Source organism: Phascolarctos cinereus, unplaced genomic scaffold, assembly GCF_003287225.1.
Source record: "Phascolarctos cinereus isolate Bilbo 61053 unplaced genomic scaffold, phaCin_HiC Scaffold_3;HRSCAF=262, whole genome shotgun sequence".
NCBI lineage: Eukaryota > Metazoa > Chordata > Mammalia > Diprotodontia > Phascolarctidae > Phascolarctos > Phascolarctos cinereus.
In genome coordinates this window covers 21,764,879-21,781,039 of record NW_027555736.1, presented here as the reverse complement: position 1 = coordinate 21,781,039, position 16,161 = coordinate 21,764,879, and the positions used below count along the sequence as shown (strand labels likewise).

The 16,161-nt window shown below is 42.2% G+C and overlaps 1 protein-coding gene across 11 annotated transcripts in view; it reads left to right on the top strand.

Moving 5' to 3' along the window:
- Positions 1–16,161, top strand: part of ANK3 (ankyrin 3) — a 725,987-nt gene that overhangs the window by 532,096 nt on the left and 177,730 nt on the right. For all 11 annotated transcript variants that reach the window (XM_078150719.1, XM_078150720.1, XM_078150723.1 and 8 more), the window contains 2 exons: positions 6,475–6,573; positions 11,974–12,171. In XM_078150719.1, coding sequence (XP_078006845.1) covers positions 6,475–6,573; positions 11,974–12,171 — 297 coding nt within the window. The remainder of the gene's footprint in view (positions 1–6,474; positions 6,574–11,973; positions 12,172–16,161) is intronic.

The window sequence follows — 16,161 nt, the reverse complement described above, 5'->3', positions numbered from 1 at the left end:
ATGAGGTTGTCCCTCTAATGAGAGTCCCGGGATGGGTCTCTGACAGTCAGTCAGACAAGTCCCAGAGGAATGCAGCCAGGTAAGAAGGGACGAGATGTCTGGTATGAAACAGGTACTACCTGGAACATTTTTCCCTTTGGTTTTTTGGCCTAGATCTGTGCTTTTATTGATGTAAGGATCCCAGGCTTTTCTCTGCAATTTAGCATCTTAGACAGTTGGAGACACTGAGAAATTAGGTGGCTTACCCAGTCCCACAGCCAGTGTGGACCATGTGAATTTCAAGCCACAGAATCCAACTAACACCCTCACTTTACATATGAGGAAACTGAGGCACAAAGGGGTCATGGGACTTGTCTAGGGTCACACAGCTAGCAAGCGTCTGAGTTTGGACTCGAACCCAGGTCATTCTGACCACAAGTCCAGTGCCCATCCTGCAAGCCACACTTGAGAATTACCCCACCCCCCCACCCTCATGTTTTGTATCCCAGGTCTTTTGGGAGGAAAGCCCTTCCTCAGCTTTAAAATGCCAGAAAAATAGGAGCCCTGGGCACTGACAATGATGATTTTCATCTGCTGATGACCTATGTGGAGTCTTACTGAAGACAGCAATTGGCATGGTGGTTTTCAGCAGTCATTGTCTCAAAGGAAGTCTTTGTGCCCTTCGGGAGTGTCTGTATGTGCGTGTGTGTGTGTGTGTGTGTGTGTGTGTGTATGTGTGCACGCTCGCGCTCTCCTGTGTGCTCTCAAGCATGTCCGTGCACCTCCCAGCACCACCCTTTAGCTTTCAGGCTGATACAAGAGAGCTTATCGTCCTTCTAGAGAAATGTATTTCCTCTTCCTTCTTATGTGACGAATGTCACTGAAGTGAACCAAGAGCCCCGAACCGTTTGCTTTGTGCGGCTGCAGATTATTGCTCCAGGAAACAGTTGTGAGAGCGTTAAAAGTCGAGGGAATCAGACAAACGACAGCAACATTTTTCTGGACATTTTCTCTCCTTCCCGCCCTATTGCAGCACAGCTCCAAGCTCCTCTCCCCTGCCTGTTCTTCCTCAGCTCTGTAAACCACCCTTTCTGGGTGGGGAGGGGGGATCCTCTTCTTCAGCACACGGAAATGGGGATCGGATTCTAGCTTTACACCTGCTTCCCAGGCCCAGATAAGCCACCATAGTAAAATTAGGAAGCTTTATGAAAAAAGGCCTTTAAATTTTTTTTTCATAGTACAATGGAAAAAATGATAGATTTGGGATCAGAGACCCTGAATTCAAATCCCAGTCTTCGCTTTGTCTTTCAACACCTGAGCTCATGTTAACATCATGATCCCAAGTGAAACAAAACCTTTATTTTTTTTAAAGACTCAATTTGAATTGGATCAAGTATGTAGATGTCATTTTGTTTAAAGTAAAGGCGATCTGTACAAAATCCAATCCATCGTTCTCCTTCCCTTGGCTGAGTTGAGAATCAGACTTCAGGGAGGCCAGTTGTGTCTTGTCAATTGTCCTTTCCTGTTGTCTGTTTTTAGGTTTATGTGTCTGGATTTTAACCATTAAATGAGCCATTAAAAACCTCCATTCTTATCAGTGGAATAGCAGGAAGGGATGGCTCTGTGGCCATATGGATCATGGGATCAGGGATTTGGAGGGAGAAAGGCCCTCCAAGGTCACCTGTATGAGCCCCTCATTCTGCAGCTGAGGGAAATGAGGCCAGGAGACAGAGGGACTTGTGCATGGTCACCCGGCGAGTACACGGTGGACGCAGGGTTTGAACCCATGCCCTCAGGCTCTGAGAGGACCAGCACTTTACATTGGATGCCACGATTTTTCAAATGAAATTAATTTTAATCTTGCAGAGCCACGGAACAGTAAATGCAGCTGGGCTGCCTATTCCTGGAGAGCCAGTAATTCATGACATCTTGTATGGCTTCCTGATGAAAAGCCTTTCTGGCCTGGCCATGCAGGGTTTGAGGAGCCACCTACCTTTGAAAAGGGTCAGGAGGAGATTTGTTTAAAATTCCAAAGAGCCGGCAGCTTGAGTGTGGTCCTGGGAAGGATGCACAATGCCCTGGGGCAGGTGAGAGGGCCCTGGCTTCCCAGGACTCCACACCTCCTGTGTAATTTATCAGGTTTACCTTGTGAAGTCGGAATGGCATCTTACATCACTGAGGCCAAGGGCTTCAAGGGCCAAAGACCCTGCCCCCCTTTCCCTAAGGAAAGGGAAGCTTTTTTCCTTTTTATACTCCCATTTCTGAAAGTTTTTCATGAAAAAAATTATGGGGCCCAGGCTTTTAGATGGGGTATTTGCGGGGGGAGCAAGGAGAGAATGGCAATGAGCAAAGAAAAGTAAGTGGGAAGTGGAGCTGGGGAAGTCGTAGTCCCATTCTTGGAAGACGATTTCACTGGAGTCGTGATTTCATTGAGCCAGGGCCTCTTCCCAGTTGCACAGAGAGCGACCCACCCCTCCTTCTCTTGGATGAATCTCGTCCATGTCCTCCCATGAATCCCTTATAGGAACCTAGGATCCTACATATAGAGGCCATTTAGTGTAACCTCATTTTACAGATGGGGGAAAGTGAGGCTCAGAAATGTTTAGTGACTTACAATCATAGACTGCAAGTTGTAGAGCTAGAAGGAACCCACCCCCTTCGTTTTATAGCTGAAGCCCAGAGAGATTCAATGCCTTGGGATCATAGAGTTGGGGTGGAAGGAAGCTTAAACACCATCTGCTCCAGCACCCCACCCCCCTCATTTTATAGGTGAAGCCTAGAGAGATTCAATGACTTGGGATCATAGAGTTGGGGTGGAAGGAAGCTTAGACACCATCTGCTCCAGCACCCCACCCCCCTCGTTTTATAGCTGAAGCCTAGAGAGATTCAAAGCCTTGGGATCATAGAGTTGGGGTGGAAGGAAGCTTAGACACCATCTGCTCCAGCACCCTGCCCCCTTATTTTATAGATGAAGAAGTTGAGTGACTTGGGGGTCACCGATTTAGAGTACACTGATGCTCAGCAAGGCTAAGGGACTTGTCTGAGGTCAGACGGGTGGTAGTGTGGACTTGAACCAGGAAGCTCCTGCTCCACATCCATTGCTCTTTCCCCAGAACCATACTTGAATTCCTCCAATGGGGATCAGTGTAGGACTCAGGCCAGATGTTGTGCTTCTTTCTCACTAAATAAATATCTGGGATGCTTTCTGATTGTAGAACAGATGGATGGCATCATTTGTACCAGTTCCTTGCCTGCCAGTTGTTGAAGGCAGCTTCCTCCTCTGAGATAATACAAAAAATGAGGCCTATCAAGAGGAAGTGACTTGGCCAAGGTTCCGATCTTGTTCCATTCATTAAGGAATCGGTCCTGGTCTTTCTATGTATTTTGGAGACGACTTGTTGGAAGCAAACCAAGAAGGCTGGATTTTTGTCTGAGTAAAGTGGCTTTTTTAGATTTTGTTTTAAATTATCAGTAAATGCATTGACATTTTTATGTATTTCAGTACTTTTGATGGAGTTGTGCTTCCATTGCTATGAGCACTCACTCCCTTCGCAGGTATAGATTGCAGCCCTTTCATACATTCTCATCCTGTGAAATTCTTCTTAAGGTCTTTTCATAAATCTAACATAGCAAATCTACCCAGGGCTTTGGAAAACTTTTTTTTTCTGTTTTCTCTCTACATTATGAGTTATTTTCCTTCTTTTCCCACATGTGTCTTTGGTGATGACATTTTAGACTACATTTGGAGCTGTTACTTACTTTATTCCCCTGCTTTAAGAGTCGTGATTTCATTGGTTTGAGTATTTCCTCATGGACACAACAATTCTCTATAATTTTGGTAGATCTCCGAAGTCAGTAGTAAGAAAAGAAGGAAGACCTGAATTCAAATTTGGCCTCAAACATTTATTAGTTGTATGACCTTGGGCAAGTGACTTTATTAATCTCTCTGTGCCTCAGTTTCCTCATCTATAAAACAAGTTTAATGATAGCACCTACCTTGTACAATTGTAAGGGTAAAATGAATTAATGTTTATAAAGTACTTTGCAAGCCTTGAAGCACTACACAAATACCAACAATTACTGTTGTTATTATTATTATTATTATTACTATGAAGACTTTTGTGACCAAACACTACATACTCCTCTGGCCAACTTGGAGGTGGGCCTCTCTTGAGCTTCCTAAGCTTGTCTTTGGAGAACAGACATGCAGAGAGTCCACCATGACAGTTGGACTAGAAGTCTTCTCAGCTGTGTAGGACCAGCTGAAACTGGAACTCTGATGGGAGAGTCACAGATAAACCAGTGCCACCTTCCTCCCATGATGGGGCATCAGTGTAGGTGTGGACTAACTTTTCAAAAAACAAAGAGAAAACAAAGGGGAAGTAAATGAAAAGATATTTCCATTCCACCAGACACAGAGTGAGTGTTCTCAACTGGACTGAAGGGTCAAGTGTTGGGAAATCACACTGTGTGCCCTCTAGTTTTAAGATATTCAAGATTTGGTTACTCAAATGTGAGATTGGCTCCACAAAAAAAAAAAAGGCAAAGGCTAAATTCATCTGACAACATACTGTTTGATTTCCAAAGCATAGGAAGTTTAAAGAAATATTTTCTGTTGCCTTTGAATGTGTCTATTCCTTCAAAAAGTAAAAGAAAAAACATAATTTCTTATTTCAATACATGAAAAATAATCCCCAGCTCACTATGTATAGCAGAAGATTCATGAAACAGTGTGGGATATCATTACAGTTTCTGCCAACCTTCTTTATTAAAATCAAATCCAAGATTTCTGACCCCTGGGAAAATGGCATTTTATCTTTTTTTTTCCTTTTTTGTCTTTTTTTTTTGTATTTATTTCCTATTCTCCCTAAAGACAGTTGGCTCTGCTTTCTTTTGTTTCCTTCTTCCAATTTTTGTTGGGATCTTTTGTTTCTACATTACTTTCATTTCTGAATGTACCCATGCTCTATATCTTATCTAGCAAGCCATCTGTTGTCACAAAGAATTAAAAAAAAGAAAAAGACTTAAAAAGGCAGATCAGCAAAATCAATCAGTATGTCAACTGTTTTAGACTCATAATAAACAGTGACTGACCTCTGCAATAAAGGGAGGGGGTACATGCTCTCACCTTCTCCCTAAAGTCATTATTTTGTTTTAGGACCATAGATTTAAAGTCAAAAGGAAACTTCAAGACCATCCAGGCCAACCTCCCTTGTTTTACAAACAAGTAAATTAAGGCAAAGAGAGGTTAAGTGCCTTAGGGTCTGAGGTGGGATTTGAACCCAAGTCTTCCTGGCTCCAAGCATTGCTCCAGCCACTACACTTACTGCCTTATACCGGGGAAGAAATCTTAAACATTGTCACTAGGCTTCTGACTGAAGAGACCTACTTGTATTTTTAAAACCACAAAGACACTTTTATTAAATAAATGAGTTTTGATGCCAAAATTACTGGAAGAAGAGTGAGAAAGTGTACCTTGCCTCCCTTCTTTGCAGAAGTGAGGGACTCCACATGCAAACTATTGCGTATACCACCAGAGCAAGGTGATGTGTTGGCAGGTCTGTCTGAAGCACTTTTTTGATTTTCTTCCTTGTTTTTACTCTTTGTTACAAGTGATGGTTCGGGCTCAGGGGGAAGGGATAGGGGGAGAATAGATTCAGAAAGGAAGGTGGTATAAACTCAAAAGATATCCATTACATGATTAAAATGTAATAAATGAAAATATAATTAGGTACAAGTTGACTCATATTTTCGTAAGAACGTTGTATCATTTCTCACAAGAAAGGTTTTGTTTCTGGCTAACGTGAATCCCTTTTAAAATTTTCTTTTCAAGGTTCCATTCATATTGCCTATACAAAAACACCTGGTCTGTCTTCACAGGTCAAAATGATATAGGGTTGAAAAATAATTCTCCGTAGGAATAGATATTTCCATCTGCCGTATGCTGGACAGGGTGCCCCATCTTTCCATAAAATCACAGATCTAGAACTGGAAGGCCATCGAGGCCAATCCCTTCCTCTTACCGAGGAGGAAACCGAGGTTCAGAGAGGTCACTGTCTTCCCCGAGGTCACCCATAAGATCACATCCAGAGCTGGAAGGGACCTCCGGGGCCATCTCGACCAACCCCCTTATTTTACAGAGACAAAAGCTGAGAGAATACGTTCAGCGAGGAGCCCCTGAGAAGGCGGTCCAGACCAGAGGATCACAGGAGTAGCGTTTCAGACTGGAAGGGATCTCCGGGGCCATGAGGTCCCGCCCCTCCATATTACAGATAAAAATAGGGTGCAGGTCTTTAGCAGCACAAAGTTTGCGAAACCTTCCCATGCAGCCTGCGATCATTGCCCGTAGATTGAAAGCTAGGAGGAGCTTGGAGGTCACCTCGTCTAACCCTCCCATCTTACAGATGAGGAAACTGAGGCCCGGCAAATGTTGTGGCTGCTCCCTGGAGGAGCTCACTGTGGACGCTCATCAGAGTTGTTGCTTGTGTTCAACAGGACGGGCTGACCCCCCTCCACTGTGGAGCCAGGAGCGGCCACGAGCAAGTGGTGGAGATGCTCTTGGATCGAGATGCCCCCATCCTCTCCAAAACCAAGGTAATGTCTTTCTGACTCTTTTCAGTAACCAGGTCCCGGGCGCGGCCTTGTGGAGTCACTCAAAACATGCCACGATTTTGTAACTGCGCTTGGCAGGAGTGGCCTTCCCCTGACTTCCTGGGGCCCCTCCAATCAGGTGGAGTTGAGAAGGCATTGATGTGAAATGGATAGTCCCAGGAAATCCTGTTTTTATGGGTATTTCACGCCTTTCCATGTATTTTTCACAACTAGAAAAGGTGGGCCATGGAAACAAACAGAAAGCCTGGAATCAGCAGATTTGGGAGGGGCTGGGCCTGTTTTTCAAGCACCGACCGACACTGCTGGTTTTCTTCCCTGGCTGATGTGCCGGGCACTTGATTGGCCTAATGGCCTCTGTTCATAGGATCACCGCTCTCGATCTGGGATGGACCTCGGGGGATGTTTAGTGCAGACTCCTCTTTTATAAATTAGTTCTCTGAAGCCCAAGCACTTAGGTAACCCTTCCAAGGTCACAGAAGTGGTAGTAAATGTCTCAGGTGGGATTAGACCCAGGACCTCTGACTCTAGAACCAAAGATCGTGCCACTTTATCTTGCTGCCTTTGAGACAGCCATCTAGTCTAACTACTGCCTCATTTTACAGGTGAGGAAATTGAGGCCCAGTTAAGTTAAGGCAATCAATCAATAAACATTTATTAAACACCTGCTATGTACCAGGCACTGTGCATGCTTCAGTGTGTACAGGTAGTAGTAAGTACTAAGGAGAGATTTGAATCCAAGGCTTGTGACTCTAGGGCCTCTGTCCTCTATACGCTCTTCTCAGCTTCCTCCTAAGATATTTTGCTTTTTCACAATTCATGGGACACTTTGTTAATTGTAATTGTCTTGTACTATTTTGCATTATAATAGCTGGCAGTTAAGTGATATGATTGATGGAGTGCTGGGCTGGGAGTCAGGAAGTCCTGAGTTCAAATCCAGCTTCAGACACTAGCTGCGTGACCCTGGGCAAGTCACTCACTTTCTTTCTGCCTCAGTTTCCTCATCCCTAAAATGAGAATAATAATAGCACCTATTTCCCAAGATTGTTGTGAGCATAAAAATATAGGTATTGAATGCACTGTGCAAACCTGAAATAAATGCTAGTTGTTATTATTATTATCATTATTATTATCCATGTGTATATCTTATCCCCCTCTAGGCTAATCCTGCCTCTGTTGCTTTGTAGCTTCAGGACCTTGGGCAAGTGACATAACCTCTGTCTGCCTCAGTTTCCCCATATGTAAAAAGTAGTCTCTTCCCATTCTCGCCTGTTCTCCCCTTTGGTCGAGGCTCTATGGGCCATGTGAGCATTTGGTTTTCTTGCTAAAGCTGTCTTCTCATCTACAAAATGAGGTGCCTACAGCCGCTTCTCCTTCTAAATCTAGGACCCTGTTTTTTCAAGGGCTGTGCTCCCCAGTGACCTTGACCTTGACCTCCTCTCTGACCCTCATCCAGCCATGACAGTCTGTGTCCTTTCTAGATTTTCTGATCTCATTGCCCATTCCCCGAGGCCAGGATAAGGGGGCTCAATGAGGGGCCATGCCTGATTTGGTTAATGAGCTGCCCCTCCTGGTCTTCCTACCCTCCCCTGCTATCCCTCCTGGCCAGCACCTCTACTTACCATCTCCCCCCTTGTTTCTGACTCACCACTCACTTCTAGAGGAAAGACCCCTTCTCCAAGATTACCCCAGGCATTCTGCTACTACTTCATTCAAACTTTCTGAAAATTGATTTATTGTGCTTTAGTGGGAAAGGTCTTGGGTTTTGAGTCAGATGACCCAGGTTCAAATCCTGGCTTATATATGACCTTGGGCCTCAGTTTTCTCATATATTGAAAGTGACGTCTCTGAGGTCCTATACCGCCATAGCTCCTATTTCCCCCAGGAGCCCCTCCATATATAAATCACATTTTTCCACTTCTCAGTTTTGTGACCGTCACTGCTCTTTTCTCCATGTTTTCCTCGGGTGTAATATCAGACTTTTATCTCTCTGTTTACTCCAGCAATCAATTAAGCAACAAGTATTTATTAAGCATTCATTTTGTGCCAAGCACTGTGCTGGGAAAACAAGGATAAAACTGAATAGTCCCTGCCTTCAAAGAGCTTACATTCTACGAGAGGAGATAACATGTACATATGTAAACATTTTCATAATATATACAACATAAATTAAAGCTAATTGGGGGAGAAGAGATTAGTAGCGGGGGTGATAAGGCATGGAGAGTTTCAAGTAAGAGATGGAATTCAAGATGAGGTCTGAGAGAAAGTAGAGATTCTAAGAAACAGAGTTGAGAGGGAATGCCTTCTAGCCAGAGGATACAGCCTGGACAAAGCCAAGGAGGTGGGAGATAAGAGGGTCATGTTTGAGGAACAACTAGAAGGCCATAGTGAGTCAAGGAGAGTAATGTGCCCTAAGTCTGAAAGGTAATCTGGAGCCAGGCTGTGGTGAGTGTGAGATGCTGAAGAGAGACGGCTGCTTGATGGCTGTTTGTTCATGGCTTAGTTTTGAAGCTGTGTCAAAACACACACACACACACACACACACACACACACACACACACACACACACACACAAAGCACTTCTTTGAGGTATAACCCAGTGTATAAATCTATGGGTCACAGTGTCTTAAATGCGAAATTGGTTTACCCTGTGGCCACTTAGACTCCTACTTTGGTTTTTCCAAAACATTTGTTCCTAAGATTAGAATGGAAAAGGGTTTTTTTTTTTTAGATAGAAAATTTCTGTCTGGGTCACGTTAAGTTAGATCAGTCTGTAAATGGCTTTGTAAACTTTGGGGGGCTGTAAAGGTAGGTTTCCATAATTAGTTTTATCAACCAATCACCCAACATATATTTATTAAGTGCCTGCGGTGTGCCTAAGCACTATGCTAGGCAAAAGGGATGCAAATACACACAAAGGATGAAACAATTTATGCTCTCTAAGACCCTATGTCTCTTTATGAAATTCTTCTCCTCATTATTATTACTATTGCTATTTATCAAACACCTACTATGTGAAAAGGTCAGTGTAACTACAGATACAAAAATGAATGGGGTGTGCCCCTTTCTCTGATGGTGATGCCCACCCGCATGGTCGTGAGGGATAACGATAAAGCAGGGTGTGCCAAGGGTTCTCAGAGTGGTTCAGAGGGCTATAGGGCATCCCACCCTGTTATCTTTTATGTCTTCTCTTATAGATAAAGAAGAAATAACTTCTTAGTTTTAATAATACAATATGGTTTAGAAACACCTGTCCCCAGCAGCCTCAGCTCAATACAAAGTTGCAACTTGTATCATTTTAAACATCCTTTTCTGCCTGTATTTCCTCTAAAAAGCCTGCCTTTGCCACTCATGAATTTTTATGAGCATGTGAATCATAGAAGACTTATTAATGGGGAGTATTTGGGTCGATGGAGGCTCTGGGAGTTATTTTTCTTCGTATCTGAATTCTCTGGCTTTCTGGAAACTAAGCTGTTGTTTTCTGGATCAGCAAAATCCACTGAGGATTTCCATTGTCAGCCCTTCTCATATGTTCAGTCTTCTCTTGTCCATGGCTCCTTCTTTTCATTTTTTTAATTAAATTGTTCCCATTCTCATTCTAGTTCAGGGATTATAGGATTGTTGATTTTTTAATTTTTCTTGAAGTCTTTTGTTTTTCCATCATCTTCATTTCTGAATAACTCTCTCCTCCCTTTTCTTCCCCTCCCTTCTCTCTCCCAGTGAGCTGTCTCTTATAACAAAGACTTAAAAAAGAAAGGGGCGGGGGGACAGTTTTGCAAAACTTGCTTACACATCAATACAAATGCTGCTGATTCTTAATTACCTAGAGCAAACAGTCTTGTCATGGCCCACTCCACTCTGTGGCTGGCTTTCTCTCATCACCGCCACATGAGGGTGCCATACTGATGAAGAATTGGGGAAATTTCCTTTCTTAGTAGGTGAAAGTAATAAAATTACATTAGTGATCAGAAAAGCATCTAAACAATTAGCATAAAATCAAAGGACTCCTAACAGGAAGAGGATCTACCTTAGGGATCTACCCTTTCATTTTGCAAATCATATAGGATGAGAATAGTATTCACTACCTAATGGTTAACATTTTACAACAGAAAATTTAAGGGACAAAATCCATGACAGCCAAAAGTTTTATAAATCTGTCTCAGTCTCTTTTTTCTTCCCTTCAATTTTAAAATTAAAAAAAATATAGAATCAGTGTGGAATTTAGCAAGTGTTCCATTTTGCTAGTGTTGTAGTGCAGACTATTTTGAAAATCAGGAACAAAATATCATCTCTGACAATTTGCTGTTTGATGTAAAAAGTGGGAGGACCAGTTTTAAAAAGTAGCTGTAGTTTATCCAGATAAGCACAGAGAATTTTTTTAATAGAGTTTTCCCCCCTCTATGGAAAATTGAGACTCACATCTGCTAACATCTGTACTTTATATTTCACTTTGAAGAATCAATCAGGCAAATTTGGGGGGGTTTTTAAGACTATAAGAAGAAATTCTGGTAGTATCAAATAACTGGAAACAATGCAGATGGCCATCCATTGGGGAATGATTAGACAAGTTGTGGCCCATGAACATGATGGACTCTTACTATGTTACAAGGAATGGGGACTATGAAAATAATGGAAAGATATATATGAACTGATGCAAAATGAAATATGCACAATCAGGAAAAAAAGATGCCCAATGACTAAAATGATATAAATGGGGAAAATAACAAAACAAAGAGTAGAAACTGAATGCTATGAAATGAACAACCAATTGGCCCCAAAGAGGAGTTAGGAGATATATATATCACTTCTTTGTTAAGAGTAGCAGGGGAAGGGGAAAATATGATTATAGAGTTACATTAGTTAGTTTTGCGGAACTATTTTTTTTCTCCTCTTCTTTATTCTTTTTTTATAAGGGCAAGGGAGTTCTGAAACCTCTTTTCTAGCATGGACTCCTTTGGTCTGATGAAGCTCACAGACTTCTCACAGTTATGTTTTTAAATGCATAAAATAAAACACATAGGATTATGAAGGAAACCAATCATTAAAATATAATTATCAATATATCTGACATATATATGTGTTAGATATATATGTATACACAATATATATACATATATAAGTATATGTACAATATATATGTATACTGTATATATATATGTATATATACTATATATGTGTATATATACATATGTATTGTATGTGTGTGTTCATGAACCTCTGCTATAAGAAACTGTTGTCTGGTAGTAAGAGGAAGAGATACATTAGGAAATGTACGTGATGTAAAAACAAAGGATATCATATCAACAGCAATTTTTAAATGCATACTAGGAGACTTCCATAGTATCTTTCTCTCCCTTTTGAATTTTCTCCTGTGTTCCTTTCCAGAATGGATTGTCTCCATTGCATATGGCGACCCAAGGGGATCACCTAAACTGTGTCCAGCTTCTCCTCCAACATAACGTGCCAGTTGATGATGTCACCAATGACTATTTGACTGCCCTGCACGTCGCTGCCCACTGTGGCCACTACAAAGTTGCCAAGATTCTCTTGGACAAGAAAGCTAACCCTAATGCCAAAGCCCTGGTAAGCACAGCCCCCGTGTCTAAGAAAACCAGGTCCCTTCTTTGGCTCTGCAGGGCTTGCTTTTATAAGTCCTGTTCTCTACTCCTTCCCTATCTAATCTCAGGCTTTTGATTTTACTCTCACCTCCTCCTTAAAGACCTAGCCTGAGAAATCATCCCCTCTCTCTTGAGCATCTTCAATTCAACAGATATTAAAAAGCATCTATTATGTGCAGGACATGAAAGGCATCACAGCATGATGGATAAAGAACTGGCCTTCAGGTCAGAAATACCTGGGTTCAAGGTCTGCCTCTGACACATAGTGATTTGTGACCCTGGGCAAGTCACTTAACCCTGTCTGCCTCAGTTTCCTCAACTGTAGAATGGAGATGGTAACAGCATTTACCTCTCAGGGTTATTGTGAGGATCAAATGAGATAATATTTGTAAAGCACTTAGCACAGTGCTTGGCACACAGTAGGCATTTAATAAATGTTTGTTTCCTTCCTTTCACCCATCTGCATTGGTAGGGAGTTTACTCACCAGGAGTTCACTCTCCCAATAAAATCATAGGGCTGGATCAATGTGCTGGGCTCTGGGGCTCTAAAGGTGACATTTACTGCAGCCCTGGCCCTAGAGAATTTCCCATCTGATGAGTATGGGGCCAGTTAGAATGTGCAGCATCCTAGTTTGTGTGAAGTCAGTGGGTCAGAGCTCTAGGCTGAGACCTTGGAAGTGTCTTATCCAATGCCCTAATACAAAGGAGGCTTCTCTTGTGGTAGATGTGGAATGCCTCGTGCGAAGCACTAGGAGAAGCTTCAGGAAGGTGGGATCACTGCTGGGGGAAGGTTCTATGGAGGCAGAAGTATGCCCAGCAAACCTTGAAGAATGGCTTGAATAGATGGAGATGGTGAGAGAAGCCATGCTAAGCACAGAAGGAGGATGCCATGATGATAAGCAGAAATATGATGTGACTTTTGAAAAGTTTGAGAGACATAATTTCTGGGTAATTGGTCATTTTATCAATAATGCCAGAATTTTAATAAAAGAGGTCAGGGGCACTCTCGAATGACAAAGACCCTCATGACATGGGGCTCAAGACATATGCCCTTGGAAAAGTGAGTGTTCTGGAGGAGGCAATCAACTGATTGGTTAACAAGTAATGAGAGAATGAATATTACAATGAGGGGCTGGATCTATTCTAATGAACTTTGATTATGTCATTGACTTCTAAATTACCCCCAGCCTCAGGCAATCTAATCAAAGAATTTATTCTCACCTAAACCTGAGCAGAACACAGTGGGCTTCCCCACCTTAGATTAAATTCCTTGGAAGGTTGGGTGGGATCTGAACAAGAATGAAGAGAAAGTTAATTCAACCTTCACAAACTGAGTTTTGAAATGAGGACTTCAGAAAAAGGGAAGAATGGATTCAGGAGGACCTGAGTTCAAATGTGGCCTCAGACACTTGGCATTTACTAGCTGTGTGACCCTGGGCAAGTCATTTAACACCAATTGCCTTGGGGGGAAAAAAGAAACAAAAAAGAACTCTGGATCGCCCCAAATCATTGGTTATTAATAATCATTTCTCTCAATGGTAAAAGGAAAGATAAGAAGTAGAAAAACTGAAGAAAATGTAAGGAGATGAATAAAAGATAGGGCTGGAACCTCCCTCTTTTTGCACTTGTGGGGGACTACAGGAGTGAACTACTACATATTGATGTGGTTGTTAGATCACTGAACTCCTTTTTCTTTAAAGGATACTTATTGGGCAGGGGAAAAGGAATGGGTCCATTTGAAAAAGAAAGTGATGGGAAAACAAAAGTGTGAATAAAAATTAAAATTAATGGGGCCAAGTAGATATGGTACCTTGGAGTCAACCTGTGGAAGGCTTCAAATGCCAGACTCATGATTTAAGTTTCAACAGCTCCCTCCCTACTGGCTCCTTTCCCTCCTCCTACAAACGTGCTTAGGGTTCCCTGATTTTCTGAGAAAGCCTTCCCCCAGCCCTTCCTTTGCCTTCTTTACACCCTCTGTTGCCTTTATTTCTGGGACACATGCTCATGGCTCTCCCACTTCTTTACACACTCCATCTCTGCCCCTTTTACTCTTGATCCTCTTGCTACCCTTAAACTTGGCTGTCCTTCAATGTTCTAGGCTCCATTTTTTTCTGCTTTTCTCATCATACTCTGTCCCTTGACTTCCATGGTTCCAATTCTTACCACTGTTCGGAAAAGGCTTAAAAATCCTCAGCTCAGCAGTTGTGGCTGCTGCTGCGGCAGCGGCGGCGGCTTCTCCTCCTCCTCCTCCTCTTCCTCCTCCTCCTTCTCTTCCTCCTCCTTCTCCTCCTTCTCCTTCTCCTTCTCCTTCTTCTCCTTCTCCTTCTCTTCCTCCTTTTGCTTCTACGTTTTCTTCTTCTGTTGCTACTGCTGCTGCTACTATTACTTCTTTTTCTTCTCTTCTTCCTCCTCCTTCTTTTCTCTCTCTTCCTTCCTCTCTCTCTCCCTCCCTCCTTCCCTCTCCTTTCTCCTTCACCTCTCCTCACTCTTTCTTTTCTCTCTCTTCCCTCACTCTTTCTCCTCCTTTCTCTTTTCTCTCTTTCTCTCTTTCCCTCTCCCTCTCCTCTTTTTCCCCCTTCCTTCCCTCTCTCTCCCTCTGCCCTGACTCTATACCCTGCCATCTATACACAACTCTGACCTGAGCAAATAATGACACATACCAAAGTTATGGAATTCTTCCCTCAGTGACATTCAGAGTAAAGAAAATAGCCATGCCATTATAAAGGGGGTCAGTAGTCAGCCTGGTGCCACTACCTGCAATAGTTTGCAAAAATATTAGTGAACCAGAAAGCTTTATTGGAAAGCAAAAAGCACCAGTCAGCAGCATGATCCTAGGCCCTATTTAGGAAGCAACAAAGCCTCTGAATTAATGAGTAACAGATTTGCTGACATCTTTTTCTCCTACTGGTTGGATTCCAACATACAGTCTGGTTTGTTTTTTTGTTTTTGTTTTTTTCTTTTTGGTTGTTATTCATAACAACTTCCTTAAATACTCTGTCATTCAGTTTTCTCATCTGTAAAATGGGGAAAATCTTGATCCCATCAGGATAAATGCTGTAGTTAATTATAAATAGTAGCAATGGCATTTAAATAAAAGTTGATTACCCTTATAATGACTAAGCATGGCCCCAAAGAAGAGATGAGAAAATGTAGCTCACTTTCTTGTGTGGAGGTTGAGGACTATGTGGGAGAAACATGACATACACTGTCAGACACAGTTAATGTATTGGGTAGTTTTGCTGAACTATTTTTATCATTTTTATTTTTAGCTTTTTTTTTTGAACAAGGGATGACTCACTAAGAAGGGAAAGAGTGAGCATATGTAGAAATTAAAGTGATATAAAAAAAAACCAAAATATGGTAACAAAAATGTAATTAAAGAAAACAAAATGGCTTTACAACCTGAGAGGCACTAACCATTCTTAGGAATTGAGTGGTTTAGTTAATCATATTTACTCATAAGGAAAGGCAGACTAGAAGCATCTATTTTCAAAGGAATTTGAGCCATTTTTGCTTCCTGCCAAAGACTGATACTCTACTCGTGTTTATCAATGAGTGCAATCTATTGATCATGCTGGTAACATCTATCACAAGATCCTAGACTCTAAGAGTGGTGAGAGACCTTTGAGATCCCTCCGTTTACAAATGAAGAAATTGAGGTCCAAAGTGATGAAGTGACTCAGCCACAGTCACACTGGTAAAGAGTGGCAGGGCTGGGATTTGAACCCCAGGCTTCTGATTCCAAATCCCCGGCTCTCCCCACTGTGCTATGCTGCCTCCTGGAAATAATCAGAAATTCTTAAGGAGGTGAAGGTCTTTTCTTTACAGACAGAGAAGAGAAAAGTTTAAGCTGAATGTACTTTAAGAACAGGAAGCAATCTTGGAGGCTGGTGGGGAAAAGGTTGTTCTTCGTGTTTGTTTTCAGTGGAACTAGTCCCAGATTCTCAAGCAGCCA